General features: G+C 44.5%; 1 protein-coding gene across 1 annotated transcript in view; it reads left to right on the top strand.

The window, feature by feature from the left end:
* THEMIS (thymocyte selection associated) overlaps positions 1-19,223 on the top strand; it is a 126,095-nt gene extending 106,872 nt beyond the window's left edge. Inside the window, exons 8-9 of the mRNA XM_033937626.1 lie at positions 18,203-18,331; positions 19,213-19,223. Coding sequence (XP_033793517.1) covers positions 18,203-18,331; positions 19,213-19,223 — 140 coding nt within the window. The remainder of the gene's footprint in view (positions 1-18,202; positions 18,332-19,212) is intronic.
* Positions 19,224-22,768: the final 3,545 nt, after the last annotated feature.

Raw genomic sequence — 22,768 nt, 5'->3', positions numbered from 1 at the left:
CTTCAGGTATCTTCTCCGGGGTGTTCCTGGTGGTGTCGTTCATCCCAACGTGGATGAGGAGCATCGGGTAGTGATCTTGGGGCTTGATTAGTCTTTCTAAGCCGGTGGTCACATCTTGGATCCTGGCTCCCAGCAGACAGCAAACCTCTCTTGATTGTAGATCTGGCCTACATATCGGTCCCTCGGTGCCTCGCAGCAGAGAGTCCCCAATGACAACCACTCTGCGCTTTTTGGGTGGGTGGTGATCTGTTGCTTCTGGGGTCGGGGTCTTTGGTTGGGCCTCAAGATCACTCTTCCGAGCAGGGGCCATCTATTAAATGTCAAAATGTACAGCGCTGTGTACATCTTTCAGTGCTAAATAAGTGATAAAGAGGGAAAGGAATTGGAACTTGTATACTGCCTTTTTGTAGTTTTACAACCACATTCAAAGCAGTTTACATACAGGTACTGTACTTCAAACATTTTCTCTGTCTGTCCTGATGGGCTCACAATCTATCTAATGTATCTGGAGCAGTAGAGGATTAAGTGACTTGCCCAGGGTCACAAAAAACAGCTTGAGGTTTGAACCCACAACCTCAGCATACTGAGGCTGTAGCTCTAACCACTGCAAATGTAAGAGCCTTACTCCAGATGAGAGGGGTCAAAGAGACTTAGAACAACAAATTGAGACCTGCTCTCTATTCTCCAAACACTTGTAGGGTTTTGTGCTAACTAAACTCCTTATAAGAGATATTGTTAGAATACTACTTATAGGGTGTTGAATCAGTAGGTGGGAACTCGTGAGAAAGATTTATCCAAGTTCACCAGGATTCAATACCGCTAAATGCACAAGCGTGCCCAGCAGACGTTACCCACTCACATAGCTATTAACACCCTGTGGGCTAATCTAAAAATCTATCATTTATAATGCAAAAAACTTTTTTTTTCTATTTTCTTTTTAACTGTGTTTGTTGCAAAAACTAGCCATAGCCCAAAACCCTGGTGTCTATATAACGTATTTAGAGAAAATAAATAATTCAATAACGCTTCTAAATGACATTCATTTGAGAGGCTCTAACCACTGCAACACACTCTCCTCCCTTAGAAACTCAAGTTCTTTATGCAACTTTAGAATTTTCAGACCCAAAAAAGTCTTTCTGGTTTATCTTGAATGATTTTGAGAAATTAAGTGCAGAATTTAGACAGATCTAGGGCCAGACATAGTACCGTATTTTCACGCAAATAACACGCACCCGTATAAAACGCGCACACGTGTATAGCGCGCAGAAATCACGATGATAAGCACAAAAACTTTGGTATAACGCGCTCACGATTATACCGCGCATGCTGCCCGACTCTCCGTTCACCCCCCTGACTTCCGTGCACTGCCCCGCCTCTCCGTGCGCTGTCCCGACTCTCCGTTCACCCCCCCTGACTTCCGTGCACTGCCCCGACTTTCCGTGCGCTGTCCCGACTCTCCGTTCACCCCCCCCTGACTTCCGTGCACTGCCCCGACTTTCCGTGCGCTGTCCCGACTCTCCGTTCACCCCCCCTGACTTCCGTGCACTGTCCCCCCTTGAAGGTCTGTCCCCATCCTGAAAGCCTGATGCCCCCTCCCCCGACGTCCGATACATCCCTCCCCCCGAAGGACCGCCGATTCCCCAACAATATCGGGCCAGGAGGGAGCCCAAATCCTCCTGGCCACGGCGACCCCCTAACCCCACCCCGCACTACATTACGGGCAGGAGGGATCCCAGGCCCTCCTGCCCTCGACGCAAACCCCCCTCCCCCCAACGACCGCCCCCCCAGCCGACCCGCGACCCCCCTGGCGACCCCCACGACCCCCCACCCCCCTTCCCCGTACCTTTGGTAGTTGGCCGGACAGACGGGAGCCAAACCCGCCTGTCCGGCAGGCAGCCAACGAAGGAATGAGGCCGGATTGGCCCATCCATCCTAAAGCTCCGCCAACTGGTGGGGCCTAAGGCGCGTGGGCCAATCAGAATAGGCCCTGGAGCCTTAGGTCCCACCTGGGGGCGCGGCCTGAGGCACATGGTCGGGTTGGGCCCATGTGCCTCAGGCCGCGCCCCCAGGTGGGACCTAAGGCTCCAGGGCCTATTCTGATTGGCCCACGCGCCTTAGGCCCCACCAGTAGGCGGAGCTTTAGGATGGATGGGCCAATCCGGCCTCATTCCTTCGTTGGCTGCCTGCCGGACAGGCGGGTTTGGCTCCCGTCTGTCCGGCCAACTACCAAAGGTACGGGGAAGGGGGGTGGGGGGGTCGTGGGGGTCGCCAGGGGGATCGCGGGTCGGCTGGGGGGCGGTCGGAGGTTCTTGGGGGGGGACGGTCGTTTTGGGGGAGGGGGGTTTGCGTCGAGGGCAGGAGGGCCTGGGATCCCTCCTGCCCGTAATGTAGTGCGGGGTGGGGTTAGGGGGTCGCCGTGGCCAGGAGGGTTTGGGCTCCCTTCTGGCCCGATATTGTCGGGAAGTCGGCGGTCCTTCGGGGTGGGGGTGCGAGTGGTCCTGCCGGGGGGGGGGGATGTATCGGACGTCGGGGAGTCGGCCGGGCAAGAGGGCTTGGGCTCCCTCTTGCTCCGATCGTGGATGCGGGTGCGGGTGGGAGCGCGTGCGAGCGGTCGTTCGGGGTGGGGGTGCGAGTGGTCCTGCCGGGGGGGGGGATGTATCGGACGTCGGGGAGTCGGCCGGGCAAGAGGGCTTGGGCTCCCTCTTGCTCCGATCAGTGGATGCGGGTGCGGGTGGGAGCGCGTGCGAGCGGTCGTTCGGGGTGGGGGTGCGAGTGGTCCTGCCGGGGGGGGGGATGTATCGGACGTCGGGGAGTCGGCCGGGCAAGAGGGCTTGGGCTCCCTCTTGCTCCGATCGTGGATGCGGGTGCGGGTGGGAGCGCGTGCGAGCGGTCGTTCGGGGTGGGGGTGCGAGTGGTCCTGCTGGGAGGGTGAATCGGGCGTCGGGCGGGGTGGGAACTATGTTTTAAAACTTTTGTATACCGCGCTCACGCATATAACGCGCGAGGGGTATGCGCGGTAGGTAAAAACGCGTATAACGCGCGCGTTATATACGTGAAAATACGGTAAGTTCCTTTTCCAATCAACATAAAGCCCCAGGAGTTGGTATATTACTCTATTACATTACTTCTCTAGCATGCTGCCTTTGTACATGCGTGAGACAGAATAAAGCAAGGAGCCTGTAAGGGTCCCTGTACTAGGATTGATAGTTCTTAAATAGAGGACTGTGTAGGGTGATTATCTGTCATTTCTAATGTCCTTCCCTGTGGAATATTTGGTGGTTGGCACTGGAGCCCAAGAAGAGAGGTCCCTATTTACAGAAAATAGTAATAAGAAGGAGGCATCAGTATCCCTTTAAAACAGTGGTTCCCAACCCTGTCCTGGAGGACCACCAGTCAGTCAGGTTTGGGAACCACTCCTTTAAAAGAAAGGGAACAAGAAATTCTAAGGTAGAGTAGCTAGCTGCGGTATTAAGAAGATGGACTATCTCAACCACAGAGGAAGGGGGTGGGGCATTTAGCTACCCTAGCTTGGAACACATATAAATCTCCCTGGGATATGAGAAAAAGAGAGCAGGTGAGGCTGGACTTATTTAGAGCACTGGTCTTTGACCTGGGGGCCGCCGCGTGAGCGGGCTGCTGGGCACGATAGACCACAAGTCTGACCCAGCAGCGGCAATTCTTATGTTCTTAAAGGGATGTGCCATATTTAGGATCTGAGAGGACTTTGGGATGTTTTGAACCTGTAAAAGTAAAATGTACAAGGTACTGTTTTGTTGAAACTCAAAGAATGAACTGAACGCAAAAGCTAGTAAGATGAATTGGCTGGCATTTTCCTTTTTCTTTTGGAAAATAGCAGTAGGTAGAAGACATTACAGTGAAGTTTCTTAGAGTGAATGTTTCGTACTGTCCAGGGGTGAATAGATGTTAAGGTTGAGCTGATGTTAACAATTAAGGAAACAAGAACTCCGGCCTGGTTGTTTTTAAAAGGCTTGGAAATAAAATAAACCCCTCAAGGTATGAAAGAGCCCTAACTGCCAGTACCTAATTAGGTCTAGAGGCTAATTTGCATAAGCATTGCATGCTGGGAAAGTTAAATTTCATTAAAGAAGCTTAAAGATAAAAGTATTAAACATTTAAGTTATACAATACAGTATAAAGAGGAAGCTCATGTGACTGTCCTTTGGGTACAGGACCCCTGTGAGAAAATCTATTTCTTTGTCTTTTGTCTCATCCTGAGTGAGCAAGAAACCAAGAAGAGGGGCCCAGCCAGTTTTGTGACTCTCAAGACTGGTAAGATGTGTGATGGAGGTTACTTTTGATGCTTTTTAGTTATTGCTGGAAGCTCAACCTGATATATGGAGCATTGATTCAGTTTTCAACACTCTCACTGGAAGCTTAGGACTGGAACGTGCCTGAAGCATTTCACTAATGACCAGTGAAACTGAGTGGCTAGGGTTATATACTACTACATGTTATGTCAATTTTTATATAGAGTATAGTGACATAGTAACATAGTAGATGACGGCAAATAAAGACCCAAATGGTCCATCTAGTCTGCCCAACCTGATTCAATCTAAAAATTTGTTGGGGGTTTTTTCTTCTTCTTAGCTATTTCTGGGCAAGAATCCAAAGCTCTGCCCGGTACTGTTCTTCGGTTCCAACAACTGAAGTCTCCATCTGCACCAGTGGTCTCAAACTCAAACCCTTTGCAGGGCCACATTTTGGATTTGTAGGTACTTGGAGGGCCTCAGAAAAAAACAGTTAATGTCTTATTAAAGAAATGACAATTTTGCATGAGATAAAACTCTTTATAGTTTATAAATCTTTCCTTTTGGCTAAGTCTTATTAATAATAATAATATTGTAATTTATAGCTAAAGAAACATATGATCAAGAAACTGTTTTATTTTACTTTTGTGATTATGATAAACATACTGAGGGCCTCAAAATGGTACCTGGCAGGCCACAAGTTTGAGACCTCTGATCTACACCCTCCCAGCCATTGAAGCCCTCCCCAGCCCATCCTCCACCAAACGGCCATATACAGACACAGACCATGCAAGTCTGCCCAGTACTGGCCTTAGTTCTTCAATATTTACTATTATTTTCTGATTCTAGATCCTCTGTGTTCATCCCACTCTTTTTTTAACTCCATCACCGTTTTCATCTCCATCACCTCTCTCAGGAGCGCATTCCAGGCATCCACCACCCTCTCCGTAAGGAAGAATTTCCTTACATTGCTCTTGAGTTTACCACCCCTCAACCTCAAATTATGCCCTCTGGTTTTACCATTTTCCTTTCTCTGGAAAAGATTTTGTTCTACGTTAATACCTTTCAAGTATTTGAACATCTAAATCATATCTCCCCTGTCCCTCCTTTCCTCTAAGGTATACATATTCAGGGCTTCCAGTCTCTCCTCATACGTCTTTTGGTGGAAACCTCCTATCATTTTCGTCACCCTCCTCTGGACCAGTTCAAGCCTTTTTGTGTCCTTCGCCAGATACGGTCTCCAAAACTGAACACAATACTCCAAATAGGGCCTCACCAACGACCAGTACAGGGGCATCAACACCTTTGTTCTTCTACTGGTTACGCCTCTCTTTATACAGCCCAGCATCCTTCTGGCAGCAGCCACCGCCTTGTTGCACTGTTTATTCGCCTTTAAAATTTCGGACACTATCGCCCCAAGGTCCCTCTCCCCATCCATTCATATCAGCCTCTCACCTCCCAGCATATATGGCTCCTTCCAATTATTAATCCCCAAATGTATTACTCTGCATTTCTTCGCATTGAATTTTAGTTGCCAGATATTAGAGTTTCTCCTAGAAATTTTAGCATGGGGGCCGGGGAGGGGTTGCAGATAAAATTTGCACCAGGATTTCAAAAAGGATGTATGGATGGACTTTTTCTTCCCACCTCTTTTTGGATACAATGAAGGTACCCATGCTGTGAAAAGTACAGTTACTCTTACCTGCAGAGAAGGACGCAATTTTGAGAAAGTCTTTTCTTTCAATAAAATATTGCAGATATTTCAGTTTCCCCACAAATTCCCTCTGCTCCCACTCAGAAAAGAACACATTTTTCCATGGCTTCAAAATTACCAGAAAATATACTTCTATTTCTTTTTAATACCTTTCCTGTATGAGAGAGAACGCATATTATCTAACAGTAAATGCCTTATCCAGACTAGAAATGTTTCATTTCCCCAGATTTCCAACTTTTTCAGTTCTGAGTCTCAGAAAATATCTGCCCACACTCCTTGCCAAACTTCATTGGCTCCCAATAATCTCCAGAATCCATTTCAAATGTTCCTGCCTGGCTTTCAAGATCATTCACGGAATCCTGCCTCCTCTTATCCCACTGTCTTTCAACTCCTCCAGTCCCGACTCCTCCAGAACTGCCCAAAGGCTTAAACTAGCCTTCCCCTCTCCACGTGGCATCCACTATTCAGGCAAACTGGGAAAATCCCTTCTCTTCAAAATCACAGGTCTTTGGAACGACCTCACCACCCCGCTGCGGAACCTGAGCTCCCTTCAGTTATTCCGCAAACAACTGAAAACCTGGCTTTTCAGCAAATTGTAGCTCTATCCTTCCCCCCTTTCTCTCCCCCCTTCTACACATAAGTTCATGTAATCCTTTTTCTTCTTCTCTACCCACTATTTTAAGTTCTTGTAAACCGTGTCGAGCTCCATTCTCATGGAGATGATGCGGTATATAAACTTAAGGCTTAGATTAGATTAGATTAGATTATTCAGGCCTAATTGTAGCCCAGAGATGATAGCTTCTAATTTTTGTGAAACATTTACCGAGTTCAGGATTGTTTGAGAAAAATTATACAGTAGATGCTACAGTTATGGTTCTAAATAGGGCATTGTTAGGGGATTCTATTTCTGCCATGTGTATACAGTATACATTGATTGCAACGCAAACACAAAATTCTGCTGGGCATATTGGGCCCGATATTCAAAGTGATTTAAGTGGGCAGGAGCCACTGAATATTCTCACAGCCCACCCAACTAAAAAGTGGGCTGGTCATGGGCAGCGGGTAACAGCAATATTCAATGCCAGTACCTCATAGCTAAGCAGCCTAATTTAGGACTGAAGTAATGTGAGGTGCTGCAACAGGTCATGGCAGTCATTTTGGAAATGCGCCACAAGGAGCAGGAGGGGGCTGCGTTTTTGCCCCTAATGATTGCGCAGGACCACCAGGGATACAGGTTGGCTCGGGTGGGCCCTACCTGGATGGCTGGAGACTTGGGAAGCCTTTTAGAAGGGGGGAGGCCTTCTTATCACAGGCTGGGGTGAGGGGAGGGAACGAGGAGGCACTGTTGATGAAAGGGGCCTCAGGGGATCTTTTTTTTTATATATATAAAAGTTATGCGGGTTCCTGCCTGATAGTCAACTAGGATTGCATAACTCTTATAAAGGCCCCAGATAAATATTGGTTAGGCCCATATAACTCTGGCATCCAGGCCACCCAGTAGTGTAGCAAAGGGCAGTGATGTCTAGAGCAGAGGCATCCAGGATCCCCCCCACAGGGGTCCTCTTAAAAATGCATTTGTGCCTCCCCCAATACCTCTTGTAGTTGTTACTGGCAGCAAGCAGAATCTCCTATCCCCTGCTTACACTGGCTGAATTTGCTCTCTGATGTCACTTCCCATAAACAGGTCCGGGTCCGGATGGCATACATCCAAGGGTTCTGAAGGAATTAAAGGAGGAGATAGCGGAACTACTGCAGCAAATTTGCAACTTATCCCTGAAAACAGGCGAGATCCCGGAAGATTGGAAGATAGCCAACGTTACGCCCATCTTTAAAAAGGGATCAAGAGGTGACCCGGGAAACTACAGGCCGGTGAGCCTGACTTCGGTTCCAGGGAAAATGGCAGAAGCACTGATAAAAGAAAACATCGATCAACATTTTGAAAAAAATGAACTTCTGATAACCAGCCAGCATGGTTTCTGCAAGGGAAGATCGTGCCTAACGAATTTATTGCACTTCTTCGAAGGGATCAACAAACGGATGGACAAAGGAGACCCCATAGACATCATATATCTAGATTTCCAAAAAGCCTTTGACAAGGTGCCCCATGAACGTCTACTCCGGAAACTGAAGAACCATGGGGTGGAAGGAGAAGTACATAGATGGATCAGAAACTGGTTGGAGGGTAGAAAACAAAGGGTAGGAGTGAAGGGTCACTACTCCGACTGGAGGAGGGTCACGAGTGGTGTCCCGCAGGGCTCGGTGCTCGGGCCGCTGCTATTTAATATCTTCATAAATGATCTAGAAACAGGAACGAAGTGCGAGATAATAAAATTTGCGGACGACACCAAACTATTTAATGGAGCTCGGACTACAGAGGACTGCGAAAAGTTGCAAAGGGACTTGAACAAATTAGAAGAATGGGCGGCGAAATGGCAGATGAAGTTCAACATTGAAAAATGTAAAGTATTACATGTGGGGAGCAGAAACTCGAGGTACAACTATACAATGGGAGGGATGTTATTGAATAAGAGTACCCAGGAAAGGGACTTGGGGGTAATGGTGGACATGACAATGAAGCCGTCGGTACAGTGTGCAGCGGCCGCTAAGAGAGCGAATAGAATGCTTGGTATAATCAAAAAGGGTATTACAGCCAGAACGAAAGAAGTTATCCTGCCGTTGTATCGGGCGATGGTGCGCCCGCATTTGGAGTACTGCGTCCAATATTGGTCGCCGTATCTTAAGAAGGATATGGCATTAGTCGAGAGGGTTCAAAGGAGAGCAACACGTCTGATAATAGGTATGGAAAACCTGTCATATTCTGAGAGATTGGAGAAGCTGGGTCTCTTTTCCCTGGAGAAGAGGAGACTTAGAGGGGATATGATAGAGACTTACAAGATCATGAAGGGCATAGAGAGAGTAGAGAGGGACAGATTCTTCGAACTTTCGAAAAATAAGAGAACAAGAGGGCATTCGGAAAAGTTGAAAGGGGACAGATTCAAAACAAATGCTAGGAAGTTCTTCTTTACCCAACGTGTGGTGGACACCTGGAATGCGCTTCCAGAGGACGTTATAAGGCAGAGTACGGTACTGGGGTTCAAGAAAGGATTGGACAAATTCCTACTGGAAATGGGGATAGAGGGGTATAGATAGAAGATTACTGCACAGGTCCTGGACCTGTTGGGCCGCCGCGTGAGCGGACTGCTGGGCACGATGGACCTCGGGTCTGACCCAGCAGAGGCATTTCTTATGTTCTTATGGTGTCAGAGAGTGGGTTGAGGCCAGCATGAATGGTAGTGGGAGACCCTGGTCACTGCCAGTAACAACTACAAGAGGTGTGTGGGGGGGAGATTTTTAGGAGAGGGGAAGGAGAGATGCTGGCATCCTCATCAAGGCAGCACCTAGGGTGCTCCAAGCTTGTCCCTCCATCCTTACTATGTCAGTGAGCCCTCCCACATTTAGCCCCCAATATTCAGGGCCAGTGCCCAAACATGACTCAGCACTGAATACAGAGGGCTAAATTAGAATTTAAGAACATAAGAATTGCAATATTAGGGCAGACCAAAGGTCCATCAACCCAGTAGCCTGTTTCTAACAGTAACCCACCCAGGTTACAAATACCTGGTAAGATCCCCCAGAGTAAAACGGATTCTATGCTGCATTTTCCCAAGTCCGTTTATAGATTTTCTTTTAGAAAATTATACAAACCATTTTTTAAACACTGCTAAGCTAACTTAGAATTTAAGAACATAAGAATTGCAATATTAGGGCAGACCAAAGGTCCATCAACCCAGTAGCCTGTTTCTAACAGTAACCCACCCAGGTTACAAATACCTGGTAAGATCCCCCAGAGTAAAACGGATTCTATGCTGCATTTTCCCAAGTCCGTTTATAGATTTTCTTTTAGAAAATTATACAAACCTTTTTTTAAACACTGCTAAGCTAACTGCTTTTTACCATATTCTCTGGTAATGAATTCCAGAGTTTAATTACATATTAAGTGAAGAAATATTTTTTCCAGGTTATTGTAAATCTACCACTTAGTAGTTTCATTGCATGCCCCCCTAGCCTTGTATTTTTTTTTTTTTAGAGTAAATGAGCAATTCATATCTACCCAATTCACGCCACTCGGTATTTTGTAGACCTTTATCATATCTTTAGGGTTTCCTCATAGGGAATTCGTCCCATCCCTTATATCATTCCAGATTCTCTAGACCTTTAGCTGCCCATCAAGGGAAGGCATGGTTCACAGGGAGCGATTTGAGAATTGCAGTTAGAGAGAAGGAATGTTAAAAGTAGGGACAAGCAAAGCTAGAGGAAGAGCCCACCCATGGAGAGAGAGGCCAGAAAATATGGACCTAGAAGAGACCTGCTAACAAAGGGTTGGAAACAAGAGCCCTAAAGTTACAGAGAAGGACCTGGCCATGGAGATAAATAGGGAGATTCTGGATTTTCTAGAAGGAGAACTATTCCAGCAGTTGGTAATGGAACCTACGCAAGATGGGGCCATATTAGTGCTTACAAACAGGTAAAGTGTTTCTGATGTTATAGTAGTGGGGTGATCATCTGGCATCCAGTGATCACCGCAAGGTGTGGTTTAATATTAAGACAGGTGTAAAGAGGGCTCATTCAAAAGTAAAGGTTCTAGACTTTAAAAAAAAACCACCCAACTTTGTTCAGATAGGGGATTATGTCAAGGCATTGTTGTCTGGATGGGAACATCTGGAAGAAGTAGGAAAGCAGTGAGCAAAACTGAAAGGAGCTATTGTAAGGGCAACAAACCATTTTGTAAGGAAACTAAGTAAAAGTAAGAGGAAAAGGAGGCCACTTTGGTTCTCAAAAGTAATAGCTGAGAAGGTAAGGAAAAGGAGGTTTGCTTTCATAAACTACAAAAGATCGTAGAAAGAGAAAGACAGGCAAATATATCTGGAAAGCTTGATTGACAATAGAGTCTAGAATAGTTTTCGAATGTGGTTGTGTATGTTTTAAGGCCTTGAATGGACTTTTACCCACCTATCTTTTAGATTGCTTCAATTTTGCTACTACAAAACATTTGCGTGTGATACGACTTTTTGATTTCCCATCTGTAAAGAAATGTGTTTATAAACAATTTCTTGGTAAAACTTTGGTATATTTGGCAGCTATGTGGGACAAACAAGTTGATACTTATATATCAATCTCAACCTCTTACCTAATCTTTAGAAAATCATTGAAAACCCATTTGTTTGGGAAATATTTTGATTACTTTGTTATGATCATACTACATATAGTTGGTATCTCTGTTAATCGCACTGAACTGCAAGGTAGCTGCGGTATATAAGAATTTATGTAATGTAATGTAATCTAAGCAAAGATACAAATGGAAAAAAAATATCTGATACGATAAAATGGGGGACGAAGACTTTTTTTTTGTTAGATATATTAGTGATAGGAGGAAGTTGTTAAAACACATGTGGACTGTGAAAAATTGCATGCGGACCTTAGGAAATTGGAAGAATCACAGTTACTGGATGCTAGGGTCCACCTTGGGGGTTAGCGCCCAAGAAAAGGATCTGGGTATCATTGTAGACAATACGATGACCTTCTGCCCAATGTGCGGTGGTGGCGGCCAAAAAAGCAAATAGGATGCTGGGAATTATTAAAAAAGGGATGGTTAACAAGACTAAGAATGTCATAATGCCCCTGTATTGTTCTATGGTGCGACCTCATCTGGAGTATTACGTTCAATTCTGGTCTCCTTATCTCAAGAAAGATATAGTGGCGCTAGAAAAGGTTAAAAGAAGAGTGACCAAGATGGTAAAGGGGATGGAACTCCTCTTGTATGAGGAAAGACTAGAACGGCTAGGGCTCTTCAGCTTGAAAAAGAGACGGCTGAGGGGAGATATGATTGAAGTCTACAAAAGACTAGGGGACACTTGATGAAGTTACAGGAAAATACTTTTCAAACCTATTGGAGGAAATTTTTTTTCACTCAGAGAATAGTTAAGCTCTTGAGGATGTGGTAAGAGTGGATAGCGTAGCTGGTTTTAAGAAAGGTTTGGACAAGTTCCTGGAGGAAAAGTCCATAGTGTGTTATTGAGAAAGACACGGGGGAAGCTACCTCTTGCCCTGGATCAGTAGCATGGAATATTGCTACACCTTGGGTTTTGGCCAGGTATTAGTGACCTGGATTGGCCACTGTGAGAAAGGGCTACTGAGCTTGATGGACCATTGGTCTGACCCAGCAAGGCTATTCTTACGTTCTTAAGTGCAAAAGTGGCATCGTCAGACTCAAAGTAAAGGAGGAACTATATGAGGGGATCCAAGATGGCGACTGAGAGCAGGACGCGCTGAGCTGCTTGTCCCAGAATCGCGTTCGTTGGGAATAATTTCTAGCGGTATCCACTTACCGCGATGCCTAAGAGACGGGGCCGGAGTGCCGCTTCTGCCTCACGGCGTCCTGGAGCCCCGGGTCTCGGAAACATACAAGATCTTCTGCGGCGCATGCAGGAGGTCACTGCAATGTCGGATGGCGGCCTGCTGAGGATACAGAGAGGCAAACCCGTGGTGGACACTCCTGGGCCCGATACTACACTAAGCCCCGATGTTAGGGCACCGCCCCCGCAGCCTCAGATAACCAGCTCTCCCAGGGGCAGGGAAACCCCAGATTCAGAGGTTTTTTCCCTCTCCAGAGGCAAGGAAGGATCTGTTGGAGAGTTTGGAGGTTGGGGCTCACCTTTCAAGGGCCCCCATGGATATATCTGGGGGAATACCCTCTCAGTATGAGGAGGAAGGACAGAAGACAAGCCCCGAAGGACTTCAGAACGGTGAGCACTTTACATTCACACAAACTCCAATTGTATTGATTAAACCTGCAGAAGTGACTTTAGATTCCATTTGGGGCTTAATGGCTGGTTTTGTTAAAAATATTACTCCTACTTTTCAACAAATTGAAGGAAAAATGAAGGAACATAGTAAAGAACTGAAGGATTTAAGAAAAGAAATGAACACTTCTAACTCATCCATTCAAAAAATAGAAAAAGAAATTATAACATCGAAACAATTGCAAGAGACTTTAGTTAAAGACAATATTAACCTAAGGAAGAAGATCGAAATGCTTGAGAACAACTCACGTAGCAACAATTTAAGGTTAATCAATTTTCCAAGACTTGAGTTGGTAACACCTAGAGATATGCTTAAGAGATATCTAGTGGAAAATTTGGAGATACCTGAAGAATCATTACCACTATTTTCACGGGTTTATTATTTGCCTGATAAAGAACAAAATCAACAACAAAAAGTAAAATCTTCAGATCAAGAACCCTTAAACATCTCACAGATTTTAGAGACATCTGAGAAGGATTTAGCATCACCAGCCACTATGATTATTACTTTAGCTTTGCCAATTGATAAAACATGGTTGTTAAAACTTTACTTTAAAAATAGGCAAAAAAGTTTTCTTGGTCACAAAATACAAATGTTTCCAGATTTGGCACGGGAGATGCAAAGGCGCCGCCGTGAATTTCTTCTTTTGAAACCTGGGGTTTTATCTTTGGGGGCAACTTTTTATTTGAGACACCCGTGTAAATGTATTGTGTGTTACCGTACTCTCAAATATGTGTTTTTTGAACCATCACAATTGACAAATTTCGTGGCAATGTCTCGTCTGAATGCAAATAATCTTTGAGCCCTATAATTTGGATATTGATGACCTCACCTCACTGCTATAGCTCTCAGTCTCTTATGTATTATTATGATTTTTCTTTATTATTATGCCAATTTTCTTTAATTCTTGGATCTTAATTTGAGGACTTGAGCATAATAGTATATCTGTTAATCTAGGATTTATTTTTGTATTGTATTCAATATCTATTCTATTCTTGCTTTCTGTACAAGTGTAATACTTGGAATTTAAATTGAAAAATAATAAAAGATTTAAATATAAAAAAAAAAAAAGGAAGAACTATATAGATGCTGATAAAGATAAGGCTGAATTGCTTAACAAATAATTTTGTTCTGTGTTCATAGCTGAAGCACCGGAAGTGGGACCACAGAAGACAAATGCAAATAGGGTTGGAGGTGTGATACTATAGACCCTGATTGATTTTCAAAGGAGGTAATGATTGTAGAGAATGATAAGGAGAAGACTTGGAGCTAGATTCACTAAAGATAGCGACTCAATCGCTGTTGGCTGATTCTCTGGCCAATTCTCCAATAGCAATTGATTCACTATCAAGTTTGCATGCAAATGATTTGCACAGAGATGCAAATCATTTGCATGCAAACGCAACCAATTCAATCACTCAGTGAGTGGCTAACATATGCATGTCACTGCTGTTAGGGCTGCTGGTTTTTTTTAATGGCACATATGTTGTGTGTAAGTTAAACACGCACCATCTGGCCCATTAAAAAAGCCTCCCTCCGCGCTATCACCCCTGAGCCACCACCCCCCCCCTCTTCTGAACCCCAAAAAGATGGCAGGAGGGATGCCTACTCACTCCTGCCATCCCAATTGACTCCCCACCCCACCCCACAGCAAAAAGGCAGGAGGGATGCCCTCTCTCTCCTGCCAGGAAAGACCTCCGCCCTCCCCTCCCCCCTGAAGAGAAAGACAGGAGGGAAGCCCACTTCGTCCTGCCACCGCAGGTCCCTCTCCCCCCTCTAGGCTCCTTCCTAAAGAAGTCCTTGATTGGCTCAGACACCTCAGGCCCCTCCCAAGTGAGGAGCCTGAGGCATCTGAGCCAATCAGTGCCTTAGGCCCCTCCCCGCGCATCTCATGACGCACTGGGTGTCAGCAAGAGAGGAGGAGCAAGAGATGTTTTCAGTACCTCCTGCTCTCAACTTTAAAGGTACAGGACATGGGGGCCTGCAGGGGGAGGGGGCCTCCAGGGCAGGAGGGAGTGGACATTCCTCCTGTCTTTTTTGGGGAGGTATGAGAGAGGTCCTTCGTGGCAGGAGGGAGTGGGCATCCCTCCTGCCATTTGTTATAGGTTCAGGTGGGTCATTTGTCGGGGGGCGCAATTGTCGGAGGTCGTTGGGTGAGGGCCTGTGGCGGCGGTGGGGGATTTTTTTTTATGGGACAGATATTTTGTGTGTAATACATGCAAAATATCTGTGCCGTTGAAAAAAAAAAAAGAAAAAACATAGTTACCGACAGGTCTACAGCAATTGGGTTTTAGGATTGTTAAACCTGATGCTAAATAGCCAAGTGATGTAAATGAATCAATCGCTTGGCTATTTTGCATGGTTTGGGTTGGATTGGATTGGATCGGAAAATGGGCGATCGATGTGAAAAATACACGGTGGGCCGTTTAGTGAATCGGGTCGGTTAGCAGTGATCGTCGCTAAACCTGAAGGGTAGTAGAAGCATGGAACAGTCTCCCGGAAGAGGTGGTGGAAACAGAGACTGTGTCTAAATTCAAGAGGGCCTGGGATGGGCATGTGGGATCTCTCAGATAGAGAAAGAGATGATGGTTACTATGGATGGGCAGACTAGATGGGCCATTTGGTCTTTATCTGCTGTCATGTTTCTATGTGAAAACAGGTTTAGCGACGATCACTGACTTTCATGAATCCTGTCCTTTGAGTGTGTAAAGAGATGTTAATGTTGGGGGTTTGGTTGGATTCAACATTATCTTAACAGGTATTGAAAACTATACCGTTAGGTTATATTCAGTTGCAGGTTGAAGCCAATACTAATGCCTCATGATTTAAGAGGATCATTATTTAACATGGTATATTTCAATGTATTTTGATAGAGGAACATGCCAACCACATTACTTTAAAGAATGAACATAACTTAACCATAGGGCAGGGGTAGGCAATTCCAGTCCTCGAGAGCCGGAGCCAGGTCAGGTTTTCAGGCTATCCACAATAAATATGCATGAGATAGATTTGCATCTCAATGAGCAGTGCATGCAAATCCATCTCATACATATTCATTGTGGATATCCTGAAAACCTGACCTGGTTCCGGCTCTTGAGGACCGGAATTGCCTACCCCTGCCAAAGGGTAATGTAAGCATGGTAAACAGGTAGATTTCCGTTTTTTGATGGACCTGACACGGGCTGTGTTTCAGCATACCCATCTGCGTCAGGGGTCAGTCCATGTAAAGGTAGATAGATATAATCATCTCACATGAAATCCAATATTGTAAATTTGAGCAAAATTCTGTTACAGAAGATCATCAGTGTCTGCTCGCACCCTTTCCTTATGTATTTTCCTTGATTGTCTTGCTTTCTCTTAAATAACTTGTAGTTCATTTCCCTTCCCTTCCTTGTGTTTATGGGTTTGTCAAGCCTGTTAATAGTCCTGATGGACTTAATTCTTGTTAAGTATTGTATTGTTCCCTAAATATTGTAATTTTATTATTATGTTCATCGCTTAGAAATATGATTAAGCGATTAATCAAAAACTTATTAAACTTGAAACTTGAAAACCAAATCAGAATTTTGCTCAGATTTACAATATTGAATTTCATGTGGGATGGTTATATCTACCTACCTTTTCATAGACTGACCCCTGATGCAGGCGGGTATGTTGAAACACGGCCCGCGTCAGGTCCATTAATAAACTGAAGCTTGATTTGCTAAAACTTAAAAAGCGTTTGTGCTTTTGTTTTGCTCCTTGTGTAGCTTGTATTTTGTCTCCCTCTGCTTTTCATTGAACGGGTAGATTTACCAGTGTGGCAGCTGCTCGGTGGCAAGTCAAATGCGTGCAAGACAAAAGCGCCCGGACAATTGCACGAAGACAACTGAGCTAGACAATTACGCGAGCTGCTCTGCTGTGTATCATTTGTTTTGTATATTGGAGGCTCCCAAGCCTATTGTGGGGGACTTCCAACCAGGGCAGGATTAATTCTTCGAGGGCTCCTAGGCACATAAGTACACTGGGCCCCCTGCCCCATCCCACCCTGCCCCCATGTATTTACCTGTTTTCTTATTTACTTCTTTATTCCCACTTGATTTCTTTTCTTCTTTTATTTTAAAATTCAAAACAAACCATAAAGATTACTATACCAGTGCCAGTGTACAGTTTTTCTTTTATATAACCCCCAAACATCTCTGAACAAATTGCCCGTTCCTTCCTAAAGGAAGAGATCTTCAACTGGCAGGGCTTTAGGCAATCCACCAATTTATATTTTGCATTTGGGTAGGAGGCATGGCGTGAAGAAAATTTAGTGCCCGACATTTTATTGGACTAATACATTTCTCAATTAGCTTTCAGAGGTTAAACCTCTCTCTTATTGCTGTTACAGTATCCCTGTTCTGGCCTGAGGAAGGAAGTTTTGGTCTCTGAATTAGTAAAAAAAAAATGTATTAAAATTAGTCCAATAAAAAGGATCACCTTATTTCCATTTTCTGTTTATAAATGTTTATCAATACAGCTACAATAATACTTTATCCTAAAGCAAAAAAAAATAAAAGAAATATAAAAAATTTTTCTATGTTGTCTGGTTTCTGCTTTCTTCATCTTCTCATCATTCTCTTCCTTCTATCCATTGTCTGTCCTCTCTCTGCCTCTTCCATATGGCATCTACTTTCTTTCTAGGCCTCTTCCAGAAACAGTCTGCCTCCCCCTTTCCATCTCTCCCTCCTCCCCATTGGTCTGGCATCCATCTACTTCCCTCCACTCCCCCCATGGTGTGACATCTGTCTTCTTCCCTTCCATCTCTACCTCCTTCCCAGCAGATTTTAGCATATCTCTCGCCTCCTTTCCTTCCCCAGATCTGGTATCTGTGAACTCCCCTTCCCTCATGTTCTGGCATCTCTCTCTCCTCCTTTTCTTCCCTGGTCTTCCGTCTCAATTTATTTTCTGCCTATGTCTAAATTCTTTCTTACTATTCAGTCCTCAATTTCTCTCTTTCATTGTGTCTACCTACAGCTTGCCACCTCTTTCCTTCACCCCTTCCAGTATCTAACTCTATCTTCTTCCCCCAATCCAGCATGTGCCCTTTTTCCTCTCTCCTCCTCACTTCCTTCCAGAGTTTGCTCCTCTCTCTCACCCCCCTTCCATTCAGTGTCTGTCCCCCTCTCTCACTTCCATTCAGTGTCTGTCCCCCCTTTCTCCGCAATAAACCTAAAACGCCACTCAATCTCTTCCCATCAGGCCATCTCCCTCCCTTCCCCCAATCTTCGCGGACACTTTCCAAAACCAAAGTTCTCTCTCTCTCAGACAGGCTCTGACATTGAACCCATTTTCACTAGTTGCATGTGGCTGCCCTGAAGCTTCTCCTCTGATGCAGCTTCCGGTTTCTGCCAGATTGCGTCAGAGGACAAACTTCAGGGCAGCTGCGCGTGTGCAACTAGTGAGAATGGCTGTCGCATCAGGGCCCCTCTGAAAGAGAAAACTGGTTTGGAAAAGCACCATGAAGGTGAGGGGAAGGGAGGGAGATGGTCCAACACGGGAAAGAGATGCCCGGACAGCGGACCCCAGTGCAGCTGCCTTGTTTGCCCTCCCCTAACGCCGACCCTGGTCATAGCACCACACCGGCGGGTCTCCCTGATGTTTTCGGGCCTGAGGCACATACTGGGCCTACCCTATAATCCGGCCCTGATTCCAACCAGTCAGATTTTCAGGATCTCTACAGTGAATATTCATGAGAGAGATTTGCATGTACTGCCTCCATTGCGTGCAGATTTCTCATAAGCAAAGTCATTGTGAATGTCCTGAAGACTGAGTGGGAATCCCTCAGGACAGGTTTGGGAATCTCTGTTGTACATCTTCAGTTACGGTACTTCACCATCCTGTGGGAATGGGTTGCGGGCAGCCATGGATCATGAGTTGGTATCCTACTGCAGCACACTGTATGTATCCCGTATTTAGCCCTTCCCCCTCCTAAATCGTTTATGTAAACGAGTTAGTCCCCACGATTGCCTTGTTATGTTCTTCTTTTTTCGAATCGCACTGTATGTAATTCATCTACCTGTTGTGAACCGCCTTGAACTCCCTGGGTATGGCGGTATACAAAATAAAATATTATTATTATTATTATTATTATGAAATAAAAATGCAAGAATTTGCAAAGTTAGAGAAACCTGATAACTTCTCCTTTTAAAATGAAGGTTCCATTGGCAAGATTGTTTTACGATCATAAATATTTACATTTCCAATTGAAGGACTGTATTAAAAGTAAATTTCAAATGTGTGCTATTACCCTAATTGCCTTCCATCTTGCCATCTGTATGTCTGTTGTTAGCCTGAGAACATTCCACTCTTGTGTACTAATTTAATTTGCTTTGTTTCCCCTTTTAGAAACTACTTAAGACTGAAATACAAAGAAGAAACTTCAAGACATGGTTGATGTGTACTGTTTCATCCCCACTTACACATTTCCCGATTGTCTTCTCGTGGAGTTTATTTCCTTGTTCTCTACTCTACAATTTTGAAGACAACAAGGCCTACATGCTATAGAATAAACCCACCCAGGCTTTTAAAGAACAAAAGACTCTTCTTGACACTGCCAACAATTGAAAATAAGCCAAGTTAGAAATTAAGCGACAGTATACTATATAAGGTGTGCGTACATTTCATGGTGTTGATGCCTTTGATTGTGGCCATTATCAATATCATGAGATACTGGCCACATGCTGATAGGGTTTTATTTTTATTTCACTCTGAAAATGGCTTTTGTATGCAGAAAGTTTAATCTTTCTGCTATGATAATGGTCATGCTGCCAGTGGATTAAGATTGCAGGGCATTATTTTCCTATTTTGAGGGCAAATCTCTAACAACATGTAATTAAACTCTAGAAGTCATTGCCAGAGAATGTGGTGAGAGCAGTTAGCTTAGCAGGGTTTAAAAAAGGATTGGATAATTTCCTAAACTAAAAGTCCATAATAAGCCATTATTAAATTGAATTTGGGGTAATCCACTGCTTATTCTAGAAAAAGAAGCATAAAATCTGTTTTACTCCTTGTGACCTAGGCTGGCCACTGTTGGAAGCAGGATATTGGGCTTGATGGACCTTCGGTCTGTCGCAGTATGGCAACCCTTATGTTTCTATTCATATACAGTTTTACTGTTGAAAGGGACTAAAACCACAGAATGAGCGTATAAAAATCAATACTGCAAACACAACAGGGTGGAGAAAAAAGCCTCAGAATAGCATGGCAGTTATAAACACAATCCGTGCAGTGCTGCCATAAGATCAGTCATTGGCATTAAAAAAAAATCTCCAACCCATACACAAATCATCTTGCAACGTAGAAGAAACGCTCACAACTGTGATTAAGGGTGCACAAAAGGGTGAACTTATCCGGTGCAGTCCTGTAAATCTGGGCCTCAGCTTCTTTCTCACGATCGTCCAAATTCCATATATTACCCAAGGAACTGGAGGGCATGCACTATTCTACGTACTTGTTCTATAAAGGAAATAGGTGCCTACATACCTTTATAGAGGTGACAGGTCAAATGGTGCAAGACAATAGCGCGCAGACAAAACGCGAAGACAACACTGCGCGAGACAACTGAGCGCAAGGATAACTCCGCGCAAGACAATTCAGCGCAACCGTAACTCAGCGCAATGACAATTCAGCGCGCCTCAAGATGGCGGCTGGCGAACGGCACGCAATTGTCTATGAACCTTTATAGATGTAATCAGGTATATACGTGTGTAGCCCTTATGCACGACTACTTTCGCCAGCCAGAGAGCTGGACTGCCTAAGTGCAGCAGAAGCCCCGTGTAATTTATACTATTCTGTAAGTGGGAGCCTTGCCTATACCCTGCCCATGTTCTGTCCCCATGAATGCCCCCCCCCCCCCCACACACACACAAATACACCTTATGGGGACACTTCAGTAAGAACATAAGAAGTTGTCTCCGCTGAGTCAGACCAGAGGTCCATCCTGCCCAGCGGTCCGCTCCCGCGGCGGCCCATCAGGCCCACTGCCTGAGCAGTGGTCCCTGTCTAGCTCTACAACCTATCTCTACTCTTATTCCTATAAGGGTGCAAAAAGTAAGGTGTCCAAAATCTTGGCATTAAGCTGGTATTCTATGACAGCACATTTGTGTGCCCAATGTGTTATAGACAGGGCCGGCTCAACCTATGGGTCAGGTGAGGCACTAGCCCAGGGTATGGGTGATATGAGGGCGGCAAAATCACAGCCCAGTCTACCTTCAGATTCCTAAAGGGATAGATGCTGAACTGGGATTTAGCAATCTTTATCATCGGCATTCTGAGCCACTGCCTCGCACGGCCAGCAGGAGGAAGGGACTTGAGAGAGAGGGGGGAGATACCACGTTACTGGCAGAGGGGTACCCTAAGCCAATGCAAAAGCTGGCTTAGGGTGCCCAGTCCCTTCAGTCAGCCCTGGTTATAGAATGCTAACATAATTCAGCAATTAGACATCAAAATTTAGATGCCCATGTTACACCAGCTCTATTAAATGTGAGCATCCAGGTACGTTAGATAGATTGTAAGCCCACCGGGACAGAGAGGGAAAATGCTTGAGTACCTGATTGTAAAAACCGCTTAGATAACCTTGATAGGTGGTATATAAAAAAAATTCCTAATAATAATAATAAGCATCTAAATTCAGCAATTAGGTGCCTACCTTTTGGAGCACAAAATAGAATTATCCCATATACAAGTTAGGCGAATGTTTGCAAAAGAGCACTTAGGCAGTATGCCTGCATATCCATGCATAAAAGGTCTGTTCAAAAAGTTCCAGGACTGATTTTATAAAAATGTATTAATCAGTCTTACAATTTATTCCACTGAGTCCCCTTCAAAGTACTCCCCTTCCCTACGTATACACTTTTCCCAACGTCATTTCCACTTCTAGAAACAATCCTTAAACGCATCTTCAGGAATCGCCAAAAGTTGCTGCGTCGAATTTTGCTTTATGTCTTCAATGGAGTCGAATCGCTTTCCTTTCAGCGTGGATTTAAGTTTAGGAAACAGGAAGAAGTCAGCAGGGGTCAAGTCCGGAGAATAAGGTAGCTGGAGAAGAACTGTCATCGGGAATTTTGACACCTTTAAAACACCTTCCACGACTCATGACATGTTCCCCATAAGCCACTTTCAACATTTCATAAGTTTCTGTAGTGGTCTTACCCAATTTAAAACAGAACTTCACGCTGTAGCGCTGCTCATTGTGGTCGCACATGATGAAAAATAGCCGATCACAAAAACATACTTTCACAAAAATTGCTGTAGCTCGGAGATGAAAACAGATATCAACAAAAGGGAAAAAAGGAATTTATTCTTGTCTTTATAGATTGCAACTGATTCAAAATACTGCTGTGAAATTGATCTTTGAGAAACATAAATTTGATCACGTGACTCCGTTGCTCCAGAGTCTCCATTGGCTCCCGGTTTATTTTAGAATTCAATTCATAAGTGCTTGTGTTGTCTTTAAAATCCTATATGGTATCTTTACTCCTCTCCTTCCTTTATCTTGGAACGTTTACAGATTCTCTTTTGCAAGAGGTAATCAATAATTTAAATTATCTCTTCCTTCCAAGAAAGAGATTAAAGGATCAAGATTTTTAGTCAATCTCTGATTTTTAAGTTTTCTCAACTTTGGAATGATCTTCCACTCCTTTTAACCAGTTCTGGTTCATTTCAACTTTTTCGTAAATCTTTAAAAACCATTTTATTTGCTAAACACTTTGAAATTTAATCTCCCGAAACTTAGGGCTCCATTACAAAGGTGCGCTAGCGGTTTTAGCACGCGCTAAAATGCCATGCGCACTAGCCGCTACCACCTCCTTTTAAGCAGGCGGTAATTTTTCAGCTAGCATGCGCTAATCTTGTGCGTGCACTAAAAACGCTAGCGCACCTTAGTAAAAAGGAGCCCTTAGTC

Source organism: Geotrypetes seraphini, chromosome 3 (genome assembly GCF_902459505.1).
Source record: "Geotrypetes seraphini chromosome 3, aGeoSer1.1, whole genome shotgun sequence".
NCBI lineage: Eukaryota > Metazoa > Chordata > Amphibia > Gymnophiona > Dermophiidae > Geotrypetes > Geotrypetes seraphini.
Note: the sequence above shows the minus strand (reverse complement) of the source record. Positions and strands in the feature narration are given on the sequence as shown.